Consider the following 22,155-nt stretch of genomic DNA (forward strand, 5'->3'; position numbering starts at 1 on the left):
GTTTTAATAACATTTTTAAAATGTATGTTCTAGGGACATTACTTATTTCACCAAGCTGTGAAAAAGAGACATTTAATTTCATTTCTCTAACTTGATGACTTACATGTTTTACAAAGCTGCTCCTTCAGCATCCCCTTGGAGGTAACAAGGAGACATGCATATCTCATCTGTGTTAGACAATCTGACCCATTTCATGTTGAACTCAAGTGTCTTCTGAATACACCCTTCTCTTACTACTGAAGAGTGGGGCCAACTGCGAGTTTTCACTGGATTACTCTTACTTTTTTTAACTTTATAATGACAGATTCTGAGGTACTTAAGTATCATAAAAGAACTTCTAAGATTTTCAGATTTTTTTCTCATCTTCAGGTGTAACCTACTATTTTTGCAGCTGTTCCAGCATCATATTTGAGGCTGCTGGGAAGGCAAACAACATTTTAACCATTTTTATTTGAATTTACCTGATCTGGAGATCGGATACATTTGAAGCATTGAAATACATGAGTTCCTTGTGCTGAAACCAGGGAAGGATGAAGGGAATGTTCAGACTGACTCGTGGCAATTAATGCAATCAAACTCCCCATGGAAATAACTTCTTTCATCAGATCTTTCAAAACTAGACACAGAAGATATTGCCCCATGAATTGCAAAAGAACAAAAATAACCCTAACGCAGAGAGCAGCACTAGTGCACACAAAATATAACAGCTTTGTAAGATATTATTTTTATTCCCATGTTTACAGTTGTTTTTTTAAACAACAACAACAAAAAAGTATAGTGATTCTCTCTAGGACAGCACATTCCATTAAGAAAATGCCATCAGAAGTGCTTTTTAAAAGCTGATTTTGTAATGCCACTGATGGCATCTACCTTTGTGTGCTATCACTCCCTCCATGCAAACAAAAAAAAAAGTTATAGGAAAAAACCCAGATCTTAAGCCTAGAAAATAAGCACTTCAGGAGAAAGGTATTACATAAAAGTAAAAAAAAAATGAAGGATGCAAGGTAGATCATCAAGAAAAAAATCTTTAAAAAGCTCTGTTGTATGCATTACACCTTTAAGTAAAAGTAATAAGAAAACCAAACAATTCTGCATGTAACCTAGCACATTTTTTGGAAGAAATTATAGTAAGATTTTCTGAATTTCAGAAGTATTTCAGTAAAAATTATTCTAACTCCCTCAAACTGAGCTAAGAAATAGAAGGCTATGGCTTTATTAATCTTGGTTATTTAGATTTAATTTGCAACTTAGCATTGCCTACACTTTCAGGAATAAAAGGGAACCATATACAGGATGTCAAAGTACAACTGATCACCTTGTTTTTAACATTTGTGATTTGTTACACTGTAAAACAAAACAGAAGTTCTACAATGTATACTAAGTAGGATGATAAAGAAGTTGGTACTCATCTAAAATAAGCTGGTTCTCAACATCAGTAAGTACCAAATTGATGTATTACTGTAATTACAAATAATAATTATGGAAAACAAAAAATCAATTTATCAGAAATTATCAGTTAAAGGTTCATCTGCAGTTTGTAACCAATTGCAATGTATTTGGCTGTATAAGTAATAAAAAAAAGAACAGAGAAGCTCCAAGCACTGGCAGTGGTACTGACAACAGGCATTACCAGCAGCAGTGGTTGATGCACCTTGGCAAGGACTACTCCAACATCCACAGTGCATTATTTTGATTCAGCTAGGGATCAACAAATGCCTACATACCATACTTTGTGAGTCTCTGCCTGAATATCACATGGTTCAGAGGCAATAGCGACACAGACAGAATTGTTCAGGTAGGACAGTACAACCCAAGTGGTAAGAAATTTTAAGTTGCATTATATTTCTGTCTAGAAAAAGGTAGAATAGTATTACCATAAGCAAGTCTATTGCTCTGAACAGTTTCAGGGCTGTTCTCATGCTCTGGTGTAGAAGGTACTCCGACAATGTGATCAAGATCATCCATCAGAAGAATGGATGGCTGTCTCCATGCTGCCTCTAAAAAAGCTTCTTCCACATGTTTCCTTATGTTTACTAATCTTTTTCCTAAAACAAAATACTATTAGAATGACACAAAATATCAGGAATAAAATCAGAGTGACTACATCTTGCTCACAATGTTTTATTTTGTCTATTTTGACTTCACATCTATAAATCCAGATACCAAGATTAAACCAGAATCAACAATCACTAAAGAATAGAGTCCACATTTTCAATCAAAAAAGTACTAGAAGGTTCCACATGTTCTAAAATGAGACTAATCATCTTTTTCTAACCCCTATAGAAGCCTACAAGTTTAATTTCCAGACAGTTAAAACCAGAGCAATATCAGCAGCGTTCTAAAATAGCTATAAAGAATCCTGCAATTGGAAGAACTTTCCAGAGAAAATGACCTAGCTCATCCTCAATCTCTCCCCTTTTCTCTGAAGCAAGGAGCTCCAGCTTAAGTAGTGATTTAAGTAAAAAGAATATAGTGTGGAAACATAAGGGCTCTGTAAGATAACAGTTGAGTATTTTCTGCCCTTGAAACAGGAAGACTATTTAGAAAACCCAGTGAAATGCAAGAGCAGAAAAATGCCTCCTTTGTGCTCTTCCATCTTTGCGTAAAATAATTATTTTGAACTCACAAAGCCTAAGGAGTCTATTCATGAGTGTTAGATGCCTATTGCCAAATACACTAGGTTAGTAAATATGCCACCATAAATCAGGTTTCAGTTGCTCATTTGATCCTCCTTTGGTGCCTGTGTTATCCTTTCACTGAGTACAGGTATCCTTTAACACTTATGATTTGTTAACAAAACATTCGTTCCAGCTAGCACAGCTGAAAAAAAAAAGTTCAATTTTTGCAATTATTTTGTAACAATTAGAAATTAGCATGGCAAGCATGGTTTGAATTGCTGGTGGTATGCGGGACAGAAACTGATGAAAGCGTGAAATAAACTTACAGTAGCTGTATTTTCATCAGACTGTTGAAGATAGTAATTGTGGGGCATCAAACATCCTTGTGAAAATAGCAAAAATGCTAAAAAAATTATTCAGACCAAATATAGTAACTTCATAATTGTGCCTCTATTGTACAGCAAAAATTTGAGACTAAAACAAACTATTGCCATACCTTTTAAAGCTTTACAATCAATTACTTCTACATGAGCATCCAGTCTAGTGAAAGCTTCCTTGCAGATGGCCTTTGCTAATGTTGATTTTCCACTTCCCTACAAAAATAAATGTGAGCTAAAGTAAATTGACAGAGGCATTGTGTTTCTGTGTTTTGGTCAAAGTATGCACCAGTCAACAAGCTGGGGAAGCTGTACACACACTGGGTTTATTCCTCAGTAAAAGTACATTTGTATTCTGCCTCTGTATCACTTGGTAGGGACTAAAGCTCTAGAGTGAAACAAAGAAATTCAAAGTGGATACATCCAGTACAATGTTCTGATTCCACTGAGTTCAGTGTTAAGACATCTGCTAGGTTCAGTGACATATGGTATTAAATGGATCACCATAAGAGGCAACAGTAAAATAACACTATCAAGTCCACTGCCATTTTATGTTAGAATACTGGAGAAAATATATGCTTATTTTCCTTCAAATAATTCAAAGACAAGAGGTGCTTATCATAATATAAACTCAAAGTAGATTAATCCCCTATTGAAATTGCACTGGTAGCAATCTTCAAAACATATGTGTGTGTATATATATACATATATATATATATATATATATAGATAGATAGATAGATAGATATACGCATAGTGTGTGTGTGCGATAATGTTTTACTGAATTATCTCTGTTCAGTTAATTGCTCTTTTTTTCAGAACATTCAGAATTGCCCTTTTCTTCAGAACAAAGTATCTTCAGTGCAAAGTATCAAAGAAAACTAATGGCAACCCATTTGCAACCATGGAAAACAATGTGCAAGGGTTTGCAGGTGAAAGTAGAAGTGAGTACCTTTCCTCCTGTGAGAAGCACCCCTCCACTTCGCAGTCCCACAGCATTAGCAGCCAGCTTTTGAGATAAAGGACGCCCCAGAAGACTGTGGCTTATGTGTTCAAATAAAGATGTTCCTAATTTGTCCACTCCTCTGTAGGGGAAAGGAAACATTAAATGGCCTAGGGTAGCATCAGTGCACACTCTCCAGGCAGAAAAACCTTGCACTGTCGGGGAGTTAGAATGCTGACAGACTATTCTCAATTGCCTTTCCCAGCACTGACAGCATGCTATCACAACACTCCAAGCCTCTCATGTCTCCTCTGCCCCATCCCTTCACATTTGCTACACAGTACTGCTGTTTTCCCTTGTACTTATGACCACAGTACTCTGCATTTCTCTCCTCAGCTGATGATTGCAACAAAACTTTTAGGAACTACAGTTCTTTGAGATCCTTACTATTAAATGTAGCTGAACAAGTAAACAGGTGGAAGTTACTGGAGGGCATGCATTGGCAGACTGCAACTTACAAATTTTGTATATTTGAACATCCCAGCTAAAACCATTCCACTGTCCCTTGCTGCTATGTAGAAGTCTGTTCATACTACTTAGAACAGCCAAAACTGACACAAGCCAAAAGATGCAGTGTTTTGCTTGGATCAGGCATAGTTTCCAAAAACTCCGCTTTTCCACCAATGCTATTTTTCCTATATCTCATTCCCATTCCCTCTCATGTTTTTTCCTAGAAAAATGTCTCACCCTAAGTCGCTTAGTTTGTGGTATGGAAGGTTCTTGTCTCTATCAGGCATAGCTGGCTGGTTGTCATCGTCAGCTTTTCTACTTAGAGGATGTAAAAGAACCTAAAACAAAGAAGAGTTAGGACTTTAGATGAAATATAACTAGAGAAGAAGGCTATGGAGTGACCAGCCACTTCTGGACTTGTGCAAAGAAAACACAGTATGCATACTTTGCTGTGCTTGAAAGAAAGTGCATTGTTGAAACAGAAGAGATACAACTACTTTCAAAATACAATCTAATGATCACAGTAAATTAATAATGCAAGATTAGATTTTGGGCCAAAGGCTGTTTATAACAGACCGTGCAGCCCACTATCTCTTCCCCTACCTGCAGCTCTCCCCCTGTCCTGCTGGCTGGAGAGCTCAAGAGGCAGAATAGTGAAACTGATCAGGAATCTGACTGGGTGAAAAGTAACTTGACAAAACACCTGGCAAGAATTTTTCCATCTTGTTCAGCAGGAAGCTAGTATGGAAAGCTGGGCAGGTAAACAGGGGTTGCAGAGGTTCACAGGTAAGAACAGGCAAGTAGGAGATGTTGACACAGCTATTAAGAAATGCATTTTGCTCTTTCATCTTAGTTTCAGTCACTTGAACAATTTCTAGAAGCCTTCTTATAGTTTAGTACTAATAAAAGAAAGCTCATTTTATTATTTTTTTAACAGCAATACTAAATTTTGCAGGCAAGTTCTATTCTAAACAGCCTTTAATTCTCCACTAAAATTCACTGTATGTTTAATAATGAAGAAAACATTATCACACTCCTACAACCATATCTGAAGTAATGGGGAGTGGATCAACTGGAATTACTAATGGAAGCAGTAATTCTCATATTAAATAGAAATATTTATTCTCCTGAGAAATGAAATATGGAAGAAACAGAAGGCACACAAACTATAGCAGAGAAAAGGCAGGGTGAGTGTGGTAGGCAGCTACCAAGGGAGAGAACAACTAAGTATATGATTGGTACATACACAATAAGTGCAAGGATGTTCAAACTTGGACAGTAGTGACTCTCCTCTCTTCTAACTGATTTTTCTGAGAGTTTGATGTGCAAATTCTATGACACTCAGTGACAAGCATGGCATGCCTGGATTTCAGCAGGCCCTCAAGCTACAAAATTACATAGGGGATGCAGATATAACTTTATGAATAGACTTACATTATTTACTTTAAAAGGGAAACCGAAAAATATACAAAATGCAATAAATTTTAAACAAGTATAACAATTTAAATTACTTGATACCTGATACTATGTGATATTTACTTGTATATTTGTCTTTTGCAGCAAACTGGGACTCAGTATAAAAATATTCTCAGACTTATTTTCTTCAATGTGCACAGGATGCGTTGCACTAAGGACAAACTCCTCTATTCCTGTAAAAACACAATGAACAACTCTTAAAATTCAAAATAATTCAGTTTTTGTTCCTCACAAGGTAAGACAGATTAGAATATTGCTACAATATAATTCAAATTAAAAGACTGAATAAGATTAATTGTTATTAAGGGATAACTCAAGCTCATACTATAAGTGTGAAGAGGTATCAGTTATGTTAAAAGGTGTATACAGAAATTAATTGGCATACTGGCTAAGTAAATTCCACAGTAGACAGGACAGTATTATCCTTGCCTTCTTTAACAGACAGATGTACACAGTCTGTGCTTGTCATTATCCATGGGTGATCATCAGTTGTGGAATCCTGCAGCCAGGAACTGAATGCACATTTAACATCATCTTCGTGTATATCTTTATGCTAAATAGGAAAAAGGAAGAAGGTAAATAAAACAAAACCAGGTGTTCATAAGTAAAAATGTTTTCTTCTGATGCATGAGGCATTTGTTTCTCTTATGGCAGCAGAAAGATGGGAGATGTAAGAGTTTTATTCATTTAGAAAATAGCATTTTGCCAACAAACACCATTTCTATCAATTGCTCTAGGGAAAACATCTGTGCAGCCCCTGCTATGGCCACAGCTGAGTATTAGACCACCTCTAAAGATTTTTCCCTCAGAACACAGATAATGAGGGCGACAAAAAACTTCTATTTTTGTTTTACTTATCTGCCTTCCCAGATCCAAGAGCACTGCTCAGACCCTGGGTTTGAAGATATGCACTGATATTGACCTGAGGCCTATCTCAGGTGCTCACTACACCCCTCTCTTTCTCGTACACCCCTCCCCTATAAAAAGAACCCTGAGCTTATCCAGTTCAGGGGCATCACCAGAACCTTCAACAGGCAGGCAGAGACCAAGCAACTTATCCCAGACCACCTAGATAACTGGAATAAAATAAGTAATTGAGTTCAGATCCCATATCTCTTGGCTAAGTTCCTAATCACAGATGCGTAATTCCCAGGTAGAAAAGGGGGAATCAATGAAAGTTACTGTAACAATTCTGTCTGCATTTGTCTGGGGTTTTTTCCAAGAACTTAAAAAATCTTTAACTGAATTAGAAAGGAAAAGGAGAAATCTGTATTTAAAATATACAAGAGCACACATAACTAATTTTTTAATGATTTTAGCAGATTAATGCCAGACAATCACAGAATTTTCTGAGTTGGAAGGGATCCACAATAATAATAATAATAATAATAATAATAATAATAATAATAATAATAATAATAATAATAATAATAATAATAATAATAATAATAATCCTTTTATCTACAATACAAAAAAAAAGTTCTTCTGTAGGTAAGAAACCAAGTTAGAATACTGGTGATGAAGAACAAACCTGCCTAAGCCTTGCTATGATGGCAAGTGCTGCATTTAAAGCTTTGAGGGGAAGCTAACATGGGAAATAATGAGGCCAGTGTCACCCAAATTATGAAGAAATACATAATTCCAGAGATACATCAGACTGACTGTGAGAACTGGCACTAAGTATGCTCCTCCTGTCACAGACGCTCACTCAGAATATGTCTCCCTTATAGGAAAACTGAGGAATTCAATAAAAAACAACTTAAAATTTAAATATTAACCATGAGGAAAAGAAAAAAGAAAGCAAAAGACTAAACAGCACGTACAATTTATGATACTTTCACTACAATTGCCCGGGCATTGCAGTGTTAAAAAAATTTAGGCATGTCTTCTCCTAAAGGCTTAAACTGGATATTTACTCCTTAACTCTATGACTCTTTTACCCTTTTGTTTTTCTTTTACAGGTTAAAGGCATTCATTTTGTATTTGCTAGGTTTGAACCCATATTAATGCACTTCAAATGAAGGTCTGATGCAAAACTACTGCCAATTATTGTTGGTTTTTTGACAGTGATTTTTTTATAGTTGAGACCTAACTTAACAAAACATGTGTATTTTCCTGACAAGTGCCATGTCTTCTTCATGTCAACATCCTTTTTGAATAAGAAAGACATCAGAAACTCTCAAAACTTGAGAATAATGGAAAACCCTATGATTTTAAATGTTTTATGAGTTGAAAGTGCTATATCCTTTAATAGCTTCAGGAAAACAAGAAATCAAAATCCAGTAGTTCAATTTTCTCCATCCTCTGTGATATCTCTACCAGTTCCTTTAAATAGAAAATTGTTATAATTAGCAGTGTAACTATCTGAAGTTATCTACCAAGAGCAACCCAAAATTTATTGACTTGATGTTTACAGTACATTAATCAAAATAGAAATACTAGATCAGCTTGGTTTAAGTCAATCATAGCACCCTATTAACTTAAGTTTACATAGTCAAAAGAAAAAACAGGAAATTATAAGCCCAAAAAATAATTTGGAATTATTTCTATAGACAACTTCCAGATCATCATCTAACAAATTAAAATAAACACAATGCCCTCCTCCCCCCCCCAGTTTCTTAGTTTGACCAGAGCAACATTAACAGTTTCCCAATATATGAATAAGTATGTGAACAGGAAAATCAACTCACTAAGTTCTGTTTGGGTTGCAGTGTAAGAGATACAGGAATTTTAGGAATAGATTCAACTGACTTAATTCGGACTGTTGAATGTATTTCGATATGTAGTTTTTTTCTCAGATCATCTGCAATCTGAAAAATTTAAAATAAAAGCAAAAAAAAAAAAGAAGCATTACAAAGTAAACTAGTTATAACATTGCATATATAATACTACATAAATTTCTTCACTAATAGAACCTCAAGAGAATTAAGAAGGAATTTATAACATTGACAGTGATATCCAAATCTTACTCTTACATGCACACTTCTAGTTACCTTTTATCCTATTTGTGAAAGTGCTCACTACAGCTGACCTTCTACTAACTCAATAAACTCAAAAGCTCAAAAAAGAAGTAGAAGAAATTCTCAGAACATTGCAAGAATGTTCTTAGGATAGGAGAAAAACAACAATTTAATTTCATTTGCTGATTAAAATTACTTTACATGGGTAGGTCTATATACATAGACCATTAGAGACCAAAACCAAGCACATCTGCAGCAAAGACAGAAAATGCAGTCTTCCTAAATCATACTAGTCCATTTGCCCTTTTAAGCAAAATCCTTTTCAATCTGTGTAATTTTAAAACTTACACCAATTTGAAAACATGTCATAAATATTTCTTAACTGTGAGAGACTTTACGATTGCTGGCATTTGGAAAATTGTTATGTCTGTCAAAAGATTTCATGGCAAAGACCACTGCAGGCTCTTGTTCTCATTCTTAATACAGCAATGAGTGAATGGTGAGAATTGTATTATGTCAAAATAGTCAAATGGTGATTTGGAGCACATTTTGTTTGTTTTTGTTGATCCCACATGTGCTTCCAGGAAAAAAAGAACAGGCAATAGTTCTATCAGAACAAGCTGAAACATCAGTATCTCCATAGCCAGACTTGTGCCACCTGGCAAAATAGCATATGAAAACTAGAACAGTTTAAATTATACAAGCTGGTTGTTGGATATTAATCTTCAAGGTGTATTTTAAAGACTGTATAAAAGGACTCACAAACATTATGCAGCACTAGGATACACCATCCCATTACTTTACACTTTGATGACCCCTAGGTCAATGCCCATTTCAAAGAGTTAACTGATGAAGAGTCTTATAATAAAGTACTGAATGTATGTAAATAGGTACTTTCACTTTCTCCTTAATACAATGGCTACCCACAGATTGTGAAGAAGCATATATTCCCTTCAGAAACGCTGAAGCATTTTCCTCATTCGGTGTAAAAATGCTAAGTGTGCAGAAACCCAGAGTACACTTTACATCTTGGAGCATGATGGTAAGTAATGTAGTCCAGAATGAGTACAAAGCACAGCTCTAGCAAACAGTATTTGGTTCTAGTAAACTCAAGAGATTAACACAAAGTCTACAGCCCAAAACTGCATGTTAAGTAGCCAGTTCACAAGTATCCAATAAAAATATTATAAAATAAAAAGCCCAAAATATCGTGTGCTCAAACTGACCCAAACTCTTCCAACATGCAGGGCTCCTCCATCATGGCCACACTCTATGACACTCTTTAGGTCTTCAAATCCATTCCAAACGATTTGAACAACAGATCCCTCACTGGATGCTTCACCACTAATAGAATTAGAAGGGTTTTTGTTTTGTGTAGTAGTCACATGATTTTGCTTTTCAAGGGGCAGATTTTGTTTTGCTTCTTGATGACGTTGTCTTGGGGAAAGCAGCTCGTTAATTTTCCCATAAGATAGTACAGGATTTGGATCCAAATCAATATATTCTAAATTCCACGGAAAAACGTGAACAGCACTGCATTTCAGAAATTCATGAGTGGTGGATACATTCTGTACGCTGGGAGGCTGGGACTGACATACTCTAAAAATGGAATCCATGTGAATTAAGTTCAGCAGCTTGTCTTTGAAGATGCTCATTTCATCGTTATCACACGAAGTCTTTTCTTTCTGCTCAGATGTATTAGAGAAAATGTTCCCTATGAAATTCCATATATTTGGGAGAACATTTGAGCCAAACGTCATGTTTGCATCAGTCTTACTCTGTTCAAGGACTCCAGGCTTTAAGTAAGGTTGTTTGGCAAAAGGATCCTTTAATGTTTCTTCTTGTTCCATGTTATTTTTCACAAAATTTTTGAGCAAGATGTCACTTTCTGCGGCAGGTGTGCTGGTGATATTCTCCTCAGGTCCATGTGTTTTGGGACATATCAGAAGCTCCGTGCGTGGCTCTAATCTCCCATATGGGGCTGCTGGCACAAGTGTACCTAAGTGTGAGCAAAAGATGCCAATGAATGCACCTACCCCTGCAAAGCAGCTTCCTGGAGGTGCCCCGAGAGCCTTGAGCGCTGCTTACCGATTCTGATGTAAACATGGGTGTGCTGCTCAACCCAGACAGGAAAGATGGCTCTTGGAAACACCACTCGAATCTGGTCAAGAAGATGTCTTTCAAGAGAGGAAGCATGAAGTTCCTGGGGAAATGTTATACCATTATAAATTAAATACTGCATACCTTTTTAACGAAAAAAAATTATGTCTCTTTCTGATACACCATTTGAAATATAAAATACAACTAAACTCCACCATATTTAGTATTTCCTCAGAGGCTGAAAGGAACGGGACATTGTGCAAAAAACGTGTGTCAGAATCTCTGTTTTCTGTAAGACAAGGATATGAACAATGGAAGGGGTTTTATTACCAGAATTTCCCAATCATCTGCTGTGAGTGGTTCCACTTCTACTTGCTGACATGAGGACACATGGGAACAGGGTTCAAGAAACACCTGGCAAAAGTAACACCAAAATATTCAACTCCTTATTTTTTATATAAAAGCTCCATCTTTAATTCAACTAGAAAATTGACATCTCCTTCTACTTGAAACACACACCATCCTAATGACACCAGGTAATTCATGAGCACATGAATGCTCAATGGATGGGAAATGGATCCCATTAGGCTCAGGGATATCAATAAGCAGTGAATATTAAAAGCATCAGGAGTTTATCAGGTGATAACAAACAATCCATTTTCAATACACCTTGATCACATCACCATCTTTCTATTTTTTAGTCTTTACTTTTAAATCCCCGGGATTTTACAAAGTTGAAAAATTAATTCACTTGTGCATAAATTTAGAACCAGCTGAAAAATAAGGAAAAAAGTACAAGCCCAGCTCCTTAATGAATGGTTTCATAGGAAGCAGCCCCAGCTCCAAAGAACAGTTTTAATACGTGAATCAGGAGGAATGGTAAAAGCTGTTGTGGCTTTGGTCTTTCAGAACGCATTAAATACAGACTTCAAAAGTTGTTTTTAGGCCAAAGGTTTCATTTGACAAAAAACAAAAAAAACCCAAACAATTTGCAAACACATCTTGAATTACCTTTCAAAGAAACGTCACTAATTTTTTTCCTGAGATAAAACTAGTTACCTGTCCTCTGAGAGAATTACATTAGGCCACCTTTTACAAAAGTAACAATCCGTTTGGAAATCCTCTATGCCCTTAGTTTGAACCAACAATTGAGAGGAATATGTTTTCCCCAGCACAGCAAAAACAAGATCATATAGCAAACATGTAACTCCTGAATCCAAAATGATGGTGAAACAAATTAATGTTGTATGTATTTGATTGTACAGATGATTATTCCCAGCAACACCCGGGTGAGGTTTTCTGAGATTTCCTTTGTCAATTGCTTTCCTGTTGAAGGCTGTGAGTTGCTAGAACTAAAAAGGGTAGATGCCTGGCTACTCAACTGGAAATTTCTGCAAACAGACACATAATTTCTAGAGAAAATATGTTTAAAAAGTAAACAAAGTAAGATAATACACTGCGGTGAGTCACACTCCTTGATGTCTTCTATGATGTTGAACAAAATTTTGTATATAAGAGAATAGGCAAATATGAATATACAACACAATGACACTGTGTAAAGCAGTACTTCTTTATTCTTGATTGTTTAAATGTCTGTCTATTAATATAAAAAAAATCCTTTGATTTTGAGATTTTAGTAGTCCTGTGTCAGAAAATTCTGTCTGCCTCTTGGACATCTCTAACTTCTGTCAATGAAAGAGTCGTTTATGAGAAGTTTAACACAGTGTTCAGGGGTAAGATGTGAATGCACAAAGAGTAGATAGACAGATAGACAGACAGACAGATATCCATAAGAGGTGAATACAATTATTCAAAGAGAAAGGGATACATGGTGAAGGGGTGAAAAAGGGATGAAAATTTGAACCCAAATTAAGTTAAACAAAAATATGCAGAAAGTCAATAGCTACTTTAGAACTACAGGAGCTCCAAACCAAGTATTCCCATTCCAAATTTTTCAATTGCTTAAAAGTGTATTTTCTTCAAATTAATGTCACTGAAGATAGTTGTTACAGCCCTGCAAAGACCCAGAAGCCTATCCTAACATTGTAAAGGCAATTGTTAATGGTTTAATGAACCAATCTTTTAATGTTCGAGGCATCTCATGGGCAGATGTAAATGAAGAAACTGTCTAAATACATGAAACAAGGTCATAGCTAACTCATGTAGTATTACTTTTTCACTTATCTTCCAATACATTCTTTATTTAAGTAGAAAACAAAGGTAGCATTTCAAACCTGTTCTCCATCTGTGATGCCAAGTTTCTCTGCCAAATGTCTGTTAATCTCTGCAATATTTTCACCCTGGTGACCTCGATGCCTGGTTTCCATCCAGCTCAAAAATACTGGCTGATGACCACAGGATACTTTCACAGCTTGGCCCTATGAGTTTCAAAGAAAGAAAATAAATTGATATAAAACCAGCTAAGTGAGATGACTATTAAACAACCTAAACCATATTTGATTAGAGAGATCAAAGGAATTAAAGCTATTATCTGGATTTTACACCTTGTTTGCACAACTCTCACCATAGAAGTGAGTGCTAGTTTAAATTATTAAACAGCTTTCTATTTTTATGGACTATTTTAAAGTAAGAAAATTATTTCTTTTTTCTTTCTTCTGCATGATGTGGTATCAAAAAATATTTTACAGAAATGTGTAACTGTATGTTTGAATTTCCCAAATGAGGAAAATAAATGTTCACTTTGATTTCACAAAAATTATAACATTTACATGGTCTCCAAGAGTGCTTCCGTGACATGTTTAGAATAAGTCAAAAATCACATTAACTCAGACCAAAATGATTTCATCAATCTGTTTCAGAACTGCCCATGTATTCTGATGTCAAACTGAAGAACTTTTCTAATATCTTCTGCAATTAGATTCAGCTTTTGATTCCATTTATCCCCTTTTAAACATTTTTATTCATGAGATGTATTTAAGACTCTATTTCTATCAAGTTTTATGAGATTCTATCTTTTCATTTAGCAGCCCAAGTTAAACAAAAGCAGGAGTTCACCATAACAGTGCACAGAATGACACTACAGAATGACTACTAGAGCATGACTTCAAAGCAACTGCACTCCTTTCTTTCTTGCCAGAAGATCTGTAAAACACTCAGGAACGGCAGCTGAAACGAAGCTCGCAATTAATACCGCATTTCTTCCAATTCCACCAACCTCCTACGACTACCCCAAAGGTGAACGAGCAGGTTTTTACACGCCTATGTTGTTTTCCTGTTGTGAAATGCCCTTTTTGGCCTTGAGAACAGGAGGTCACCGACGCCGAGGGAGGCCTGCTCGGCCCAGGGGGCTGTGCCAGCACTCCTGAGCTTTGCTCGCATCCTTCTCGGCTCCTTCCTGCCATTTTCCACCCCGTTCTGCTGGCACTCAGCTCTGCGTTCGTGGCACAGGAGGCACACAGGTTCTCTCCTCCCGTTTTCACGTGTGAAATGTTATGTACAGTGTAAGGTGCACTCCCTAGAGCTGACCCCGCGTCTTCAGCAGGGCTCTGCATGACCGGAATGCCTTTCTATAGTGACATATTTTATTTGCGTACACCAAGAATGAGGACTCTGCATGGATTTGTCACCTCTTCTCCCACCTGAATTAAACATTTACACATTATTCGCTTAATGCTAGCAGGTTACGGGGAAAACTGGTATGAAATAGGGAGTGATGATAGAGATGCAGATGCCCACAGTGCCAGACCACGCTGGGGAAGATCAATTCCCGCGTTTTATTAGGAATGGATGACGATACTGGGCCACGCAGGAGGCGACTGAAGGAGGGGTTCCCCGATGTCTCCCTGTGAGGGGTCCCGGCTGCGGAGAGGGCTGAGTCGTGAGGGAGGGGAGGAGGGCTCTGTATCGCCACGGTAACAGGATGCGGGGGTGCGCTCACATAATCCTCCCTGTCTGCCTGAGCTGTCCCTGCGCCCGGGCCCCGAGCGGCGCCGCCCCGGTACCTGCTGCAGGCGGAGGAGCGAGGCCAGCGCGGGCGGCAGGTGCAAGAAGCAGTCGCGGGTCCCGCTCAGGACGACGGTGGCGGCAGCGGCGGCCCCACCGGGGTCGCCCCAGCCCCACATGGCCGCTGCCGGCCGGCCCTGCGCGCCCGCTCCGCCCGGGCACGGGCCCGCCCACCCGGGGCGGGCGCGGGGGGTAATGCTCCCTGCCCCCCCCCGGGGCGGTGGTACAACCCACTGCCGGCCAATGAGGGCGCGGCATTTCCCCGCTGCCCATCAACGATTGGCTCCTTCGCTACGGACCGCGGCTCCTCCTCCCCGCCGCACGGAGGGAGCCAATGGGGGCCGCGCGTCGCGGGGGGCGATGGGAAGATGGCGGCCGGCGGCAGCGGCGGCCCGGGCGCTCCGTGCCGGCACCACGCGCAGCTGGGAGCCTGCGAGTCGCGCGCCAAGTACCGCGAGGGGTGGCGGCCGCGCGCCGTGAAGGTGCTGGGGGGGGGGAGCGGGTCGGGCGGAGCCGCTTCGGGTGAGGGGCTGGGGGCGGCCGGGCCTGCGCTGGAGTCCCGCGGCTCCCCGGCAGGGAGAGAGGCAGATGCCCTGGGCCTCGCCGGCTGCGCGGCAGGAGCTTCTCGTTACTGCAGCACAACTGCGAGATTTGGGTATCCCTGTGTGCTCTCAGTGTACAAGGAGCTGTAGCGGCACCTTAGAGGGCTGGCCTGAGAAAGGAAGCGCTCTAGTTTGGAAAAGACCTTTAAGATCATGTAGTCCAACCCGCATGTGTTTCCAGCCTCTTGTCAGGGAGTTGCAGAGAACCATAAAGACTCCCTGAACCACCTTTTTTCCAACCTGAGCCCTTCGCAGCTCGCTGAGCTGCTCCTCATCAGACCTGAGACCCTTCACCAGCTCTGCTGCCCTTCTCTGGACATGCTCCGGCACCTCAGTGTCTTGGACAGAGAGGCCCTGAGCTGAACCCAGGATTTGAGGTGTGGTCTCACCGGTGCCAGAACAATGGTTACTCCATGCCCACGCACATAAGGCACATCTCTTTCACTATCACCACTTTCCCATAAAATTTCAAACCCTCGATACCTAATGAAGTCTCAAAGTCTTCATTAAGTTCTTTATTCTTCCAAGTGTACACGGTGGGGCAGAGGACTGAGAGCCTTGTGCATCCACAGAGCTCTGGCCAGCACAGGCATCCAGCCATCAGTGGGCACTGGAGGATACATGCAGGAGAAACAGTATGAATGTCCCAAGTGTGGAAAAAACCTCGTTTGAATCTTTTCTTCCTGGACAAGAAAGAGGTAGAAGGATAAACCTTCAAAAAAAACTGCATAATGAAAGCATCAGGTTCCTTCAATCCCTTGCTCCCAAAAGAATGTAAGTGGGAGTGTGCTGCTGCCACAAGAAAACTTAAGTGACCTGCCTGTGGAGACTTTTTTGTAGCAGAAGTTTGAGAGCTGATTTCCCAAGCACTTCCACTATGTCCAGGATATGTTTTTTAAAGAAATGTCTAATGTCTAGATGTTTCTAAGTGCTTGTGGTTTGGGGTTTTTTTTTTAACAAACTCAGAAAAAATTTCCTTTGATCTCAGGGATGAGCTGCCTAGCTGCCTACTGTACATAGTGAGCCACTGGAGTCTGTTATGTGACAGTCACTACACAAAGCAGAAGAGAATGGTTGGTTTGGTTTCTAACCTGCTGGGATGTTGTTTCTCTCAACATCCAGATTTTATCTGTGTCTTAAAAATGTACGCTGTTGGATCACCATGGGAAGTAGACAGCTCTGCACACCCAGGATCTGCCCCAGGGAATTGTGGTAATTGTTTTTTTAATTCCCTGTGTGGAAAAAGGCAGTTTTGCTCACCTGCACAACTTCTTAGCCAATGAAGAAGACTGATTTTTCAATGTTTTTTTCTGTATTTTGACAGTACCTCCTATGAACTGGTTACTAGTACGTCTTGCATGGAAGTTGCCTAGAGACATAAGAGATGTTACTCAGCAACTTGCCAAAGTACTCTGACCTTGTGCAGAAAAGTCAAGTCTCATTTGAGTTTTCTTATGCATGAAAGGCATGAGTGATGAAGAGGTCCCAAATAACCATGCATTTTACTGTCCTGCAAAACAGAGTACATAGGGGTTTTCAGCATCCTGAGAGGATTTGGAGAAAAACAGAAAACATGGAGAAAATGTCTGCCTTTTGCAATAAAGCAATAATGGGAATGTTTTCGAATAGTCTTTGTTTTTGTTTTTCTTTTTTTCAGGTTTACACTATCAACTTGGAATCTCGCTATATACTGATACAAGGAGTTCCTGCCTTAGGTGTTATGAAGGAATTAGTTGAACAATTTGCATTATATGGTGCCATTGAGGAATATCATGCTCTAGATGAATATCCAGCAGAGCAGTTTACTGAAGTGTACCTTATAAAATTCAAAAAACTGCAATGTGCAAGGTATTGGACAGGGCAATATCTGCCTCTTGCTGTCTTAATCTTTTACACCTTCTGTAGTTGCAATGTGTTAAGTTTCTAGAGAGTTGGAGTAAGATCCTCAGTTTTGCTGACAGACTTTAATTCCCTTCAGGGTGGCCAAGAAAAAAATGGATGAACGAAGTTTCTTTGGTAGTTTGCTGCACGTGTGCTATGCTCCAGAATTTGAAACAGTCCAAGAAACTAGAGAGAAGTTGCAGGATAGAAGAAAGTATATAGCAAAAGCAACAAATCAAAGAGGTTTGTGGTTAAATTTTCTACAGAATCCTGACTAAATTTCCTGTAAGGTTTTATTGTTCTTCAGGACTGGGTGGGGTTTTGGCTAAAGTGCCCCTTAAAGAAAACACTTTTTACCTACCTCTTTTAAAGGTGCTATAGTGTGTTGACAGTGGCCAGATGCCAGGCACCCACCAAAGCTGCTCATTCACTGCCCTCCACAAACTGGACAGGGGGGAGAAAATTTAACAAATGGTTCATGGGTTAAGATAAGGACCAGGAGAGAGATCGCTTATCAAATACCGTCAAGACAAAACACTCTCTACTTGGAGACATAAAATGAATTTATTTCTAACAAAACCAGAGAAGGATCATGAGAAGTAAAAGAAGCCCTTATAAACACCTTCCCCCCACTCCTCCCCCCTTCCAGCTCTATCCCTTACCCCAGCAGTGCAAGGGGACAGGGAATGGGGGTTATGGTCTGTTTATGACCCATGGCTTCTCCTGCCCCTGCTGCACTGTGGAGACAGTTCTCTGTGAACCTCTCCAACATGAGCTCATCTCATGAGGAACAGCTCCCTGTGACCTGCTGCAGCGTGAGTCCATCCCATGGGGAACAGTCCTCCTAAACTGATGCAGTGTGGGTCACTTCTCCATGGGGTGCAGTCCTCCAAGGACAGGATGCTCCAGCCTGGGAGCAGGGCCCCTCTCTCCACGGGTCTCCCACAGGATCACAGCCTCCTCCCAGGCATCCACGTGCTCCGGCCTGGGGCTCCTCCACGGGCTGTGGTGGATCCCTGCATCCCCATGGCCTCCATGGGCTGCAGGGGCACAGCTGCCTCACCATGGCCGGCACCACGGCCTGAGGGGAATCTCAGCCCCAGCGCCTGGAGCACCTCCTGCCTCTCCTGCGCTGACCTTGGTGTCTGCAGGGCTGTTCCTCGCTGCTCTTCTCTGGCTGTACTTACAACTGTGCAACCACTTCTTGTTTATTTTCCTCCTTACATCTGTTACCACAGAGGCGTTACCACCATTTCTAATCGGCCTGGCCTTGCCCAGCAGCACATCCATCTTTGGAGCCACCAGGAATTGGCTCTGCCAGACACGGTGAAAGATTCTGGCAGCTTCTCAAAAAAGCCAATCCTGTATCCCCCCCAATACAAAAAACAGGCCATGCAAACCCAATACAGATGCATATTAAGTATGTTTACAGGGAAACATCTCTCAGTATGGAGAGATATAGAGAACTATATCCTTTTCAAAGTAATTTTTGGCTTTGATTAAGACCAAAAAAAAAGAAATTATTAAGCTTTAATAATTAAGTATTTCCTTCATTTTTTGTTTTCTTTCAAAATGTTACCAGAAATTTAAAGCACTGGCAGGAAATTTGGAATCACACTTTCACCCTTGTTCCAGCCTCCTCAGGCATGCCAAAGGGACAGTTTTGGAAGGAATATGACTATACCAGAACCTTCAAAAAAATGTCTCCAGCCTACATCTTTGCACTGGGGGAATGTTAAGAATGGACTATGTTTACAAAGACTCCCGTACCACAGAATTCCCAGTCAGCGCTGAAGGCTGGGCAAGCTGAGGAATAAGCAAATTGCTGAGCACAAGCTTCTTCTTTCTTGTGCTCCCATACTTGGGTATCATTACTCATTGTTTGAGGATTTCTAGAGGGAGTAAACCCACTGATTTTTAACATCAAAACATCTGGGTTTTTTCAATGTTATAAACCAGCAAAGGGACTAGACTGGAAAACTGGTTTAAATTTGAATTTGTTATATTTGAAGCTTAAAAGTAATCACAGAAGGGTAACTGGGAATCAAGTATCACTGGTATTGTTTCTGCATTTGTATCAAAAGTTTTGTTCTTGGGTGTTAAAACTAATAATGACATGAAATAGTGAAGGTGTTTCTTTTTTGCTGTTTTAAAGATTGCTTTATGTTAAAGAAAGTAGAAGGCCCTAAGAAGACAGCCTCAAATGACTGTCCATGGAGTACATCGGGATCAACTACAGCCAGTAACTGGGATTCATCCTGTTTTACAAGTTCTCCTGGGGTATCCCACAACACAGCGTATCCATCTGGGAATCAGAATCAGAGCCTGTTAACATCTCCACACTATGATAACAATTGTGCTGAAATTTCTGGGTACTTTGGTCAAAACACATCTTTAACTCCAAGTGTACATCCAGAAGTGTACACTCCACCAGCTTCCTTAATGCAGCAAAGAATGGTTCCAGCTTGTAATGGAATTGACAGGTTCATGCCCCGTACAACTCACCTACAAGAACGTAAGAGGAAGAGAGAAGAGGGTAACAAGTTTTCCCTCATTGGTACAAATGAGGACAATACTGAAGTTGTTATTGGTCCACAACTACCAGAAATACCTAAAGTGGATATGGATGATGAGTCTTTGAATACTTCAGCCACATTAATTCGAAATAAACTGAAAGAGGTATGGGTTCCTAAAGCTCTGATAATTCAAACACCGGTGCTTGTTATACATAAAAATAGTGACTATCTGATAGCTTTATTCAGCATTTACTCATTAGCAGTTTATCTGCCACTTAAAGCCAGTGCTCTTACTATTTAACTTTTCCACAATCTAGAATACTGCAGGCAATTTTACTCCAGACCTCTTACACTACACTTGAGAAAGTGTAAATGTCAGTGCATGTTCTTATGTAATTTTTCATAAACCACTTTTTTTCCCAACATGTGAAGGCATGATAATTATGCAGGTAGTCCTGCTCACTCCAGTGTGCTACTTGTATCTGGTTTCTGAAAGGAAAATAATGGAAGTCAGAGTTCGACGTAATTTTGCTCCAACATGTCTTATGCCATTAAAAGCTGTACTGTGGGGTTTCCAGTCCCGGATTGGGGTGACCCCAAAAGATGGAAAAGTCCCTCCTCCAACCCGTGCCTTCTAAGGAAGACTCAGTAGTCTTCTGTTGTCTGTTCTCAAGGTTGTTTATTATTGGTTATCTAAAAGATTCTTCTCCCTGAACTGCTGTGGCCCGTTCAGCAGCTCAGACAAAGGCACACTGCCCTCCCAGGGGGCTGGTGCCATCTTTTATATCATATATTACGTATTATATGTTTATACCTTTTCCCCAATACCTACTGTCTATATTGAATGGTGACTTTCTACTCTAAACCAATCTGTGAGTGCCAACATCACCAAAGACATGGAGGCTAGGAAGGAGAAAGAAAGAGGACAGGGCACACCCAAATCCCTCCATCTTAGATCTCCTTACCCCCATGTACAAAACTTGGACCCCTGCATACAAGGCTTAAAACCCCCCTGTACAGCACTCAGAAATCCTTCCTTTCACTTCGTGACTACTTCTACTATAATATCTAACTTGTGTGTGTGGCTTGTAATTCTTCATACAGAGTTAGTAATTTGCTCCATGGGCTAAGATTGAAACCCCAAGAGTGTCTTTGGCTGCATGCCAGGGTCTCAGAGCCCCCTGCCAGCAGCTCTGGCCATCCAGGGCACCCAGAGGAGAGTCCTGGGTTCCAACACTGAACAGAATCATTAATTCCATGCTGAGAAGTACGTGTTAAGCTATGTATCCTTTTATGGAGAATATTAATCAATTAGCAGGTCAGACATTCCTGATAGAACATTTCATTTACATTAAGATATCAAAAAGCTCCCTTGACTGACTAGATTGATTTGAAAGTGCATATCTTATAAATAAGCACCCTTTATATTTATACCTTCCTAAAATACATGTCAAAATGCATGTTTCTGCTTTCCTTTCATTTCCTGAAATACCTGAGTTTATAAAGCGCATTAAATCTTGCTTAAAAACACCTGTTAGGAAGAAGGGAGATGATATATGTAATACTATATCACTGACTATCTGAAATCAGTTTGTGCAGTTAAATACAAAAATGGTAGTGCTGAATCTTCTAAGTTTCACCTCTCTTGCGTTTAATGCTGCCTTTGGTGTAACTTTCTTCCTCTAGTCAGCAGGAAAATTCAATACAAGTGTGATGATATATATATCAATACCTATATATCTGTATATATATATATATATATAGATAGATAGATATAGATATAGATATATTGATATGATATATATATATATCATATCAATACTCAAGTCTTGGAGATGTGGCTTTACTCTGAAATGAGCATAAAAAAGTAACGGTTACAGGTTACTAAATTTTTTATCCTCCAATTTAGGTAGCAGATTCTGTTTCAACATCTGTGGAAAAGCCAGAGAGCAGCTCAGCCAGACCAGTTGTAAAGCAGAGAAGAAGAATATAGATACTGCTGGCAGCATCTTCCAACTTCTTTTGTAAAGAATATAGTTTAAAATATGTATTTTTATGTAAAAAATAAAACTTTCTTTATACTGTATTTCCCAGTGATTCCCTGTTTAAAATGGTACAATTTTGTTACTTGGAATGAAGAAACCAATATACTGTATTATTGTTGCAGTCTTGTCCTGCATACTTCATATTGTAACATATTTTATAATAT

The 22,155-nt window shown here is 39.5% G+C and overlaps 2 protein-coding genes across 4 annotated transcripts in view; one reads left to right on the forward strand and one right to left on the reverse strand.

Moving 5' to 3' along the window:
• PEX1 (peroxisomal biogenesis factor 1) overlaps positions 1-15,121 on the reverse strand; it is a 29,890-nt gene extending 14,769 nt beyond the window's left edge. Inside the window, exons 1-13 of one of the 2 annotated variants that reach the window (XM_038128844.1) lie at positions 14,947-15,121; positions 13,219-13,362; positions 11,315-11,398; positions 10,973-11,087; positions 10,111-10,883; positions 8,615-8,734; positions 6,354-6,477; positions 5,988-6,097; positions 4,686-4,786; positions 3,948-4,080; positions 3,115-3,211; positions 1,875-2,045; positions 462-514 (exon numbers count right to left, since the gene is read on the reverse strand). In XM_038128844.1, coding sequence (XP_037984772.1) covers positions 462-514; positions 1,875-2,045; positions 3,115-3,211; positions 3,948-4,080; positions 4,686-4,786; positions 5,988-6,097; positions 6,354-6,477; positions 8,615-8,734; positions 10,111-10,883; positions 10,973-11,087; positions 11,315-11,398; positions 13,219-13,362; positions 14,947-15,066 — 2,145 coding nt within the window. In that variant the 5' untranslated portion in view covers positions 15,067-15,121. Of the gene's footprint in view, positions 1-461; positions 617-1,874; positions 2,046-3,114; positions 3,212-3,947; positions 4,081-4,685; positions 4,787-5,987; positions 6,098-6,353; positions 6,478-8,614; positions 8,735-10,110; positions 10,884-10,972; positions 11,088-11,314; positions 11,399-13,218; positions 13,363-14,946 lie in introns of both variants that reach the window. The other variant, XM_038128843.1, reaches the window with a different exon arrangement.
• A 159-nt stretch (positions 15,122-15,280) lies between these two features.
• RBM48 (RNA binding motif protein 48) lies at positions 15,281-22,112 on the forward strand. 2 transcript variants are annotated; one of them, XM_038128298.1, is made up of 5 exons: positions 15,281-15,429; positions 17,207-17,397; positions 17,528-17,673; positions 19,586-20,109; positions 21,856-22,112. In XM_038128298.1, the coding sequence occupies exons 1-5, from the start codon at positions 15,316-15,318 to the stop codon at positions 21,937-21,939; spliced, it is 1,059 nt and encodes a 352-aa protein (XP_037984226.1). In that variant the 5' UTR covers positions 15,281-15,315; the 3' UTR covers positions 21,940-22,112. The 2 variants fall into 2 exon arrangements, with proteins under 2 accessions (XP_037984226.1, XP_037984224.1); XM_038128296.1 differs by lacking the exon at positions 21,856-22,112 and having other exon boundaries at positions 19,586-20,647.
• Positions 22,113-22,155: the final 43 nt, after the last annotated feature.

Source organism: Motacilla alba, chromosome 2, assembly GCF_015832195.1.
Source record: "Motacilla alba alba isolate MOTALB_02 chromosome 2, Motacilla_alba_V1.0_pri, whole genome shotgun sequence".
NCBI classification, from domain to species: Eukaryota; Metazoa; Chordata; class Aves; order Passeriformes; family Motacillidae; genus Motacilla; species Motacilla alba.

Bases quoted from the DNA above. Each gene is read 5' to 3' on its own strand.
- RBM48 (XM_038128296.1), top strand. From the start codon at position 15,316: ATGGCGGCCGGCGGCAGCGGCGGCCCGGGCGCTCCGTGCCGGCACCAC. The intron at 17,398-17,527 runs GTATTGGACAGG...AATTCCCTTCAG, and splicing joins AAAAAACTGCAATGTGCAAG to GGTGGCCAAGAAAAAAATGG. The intron at 17,674-19,585 runs GTTTGTGGTTAA...GCTGTTTTAAAG, and splicing joins AAAAGCAACAAATCAAAGAG to ATTGCTTTATGTTAAAGAAA.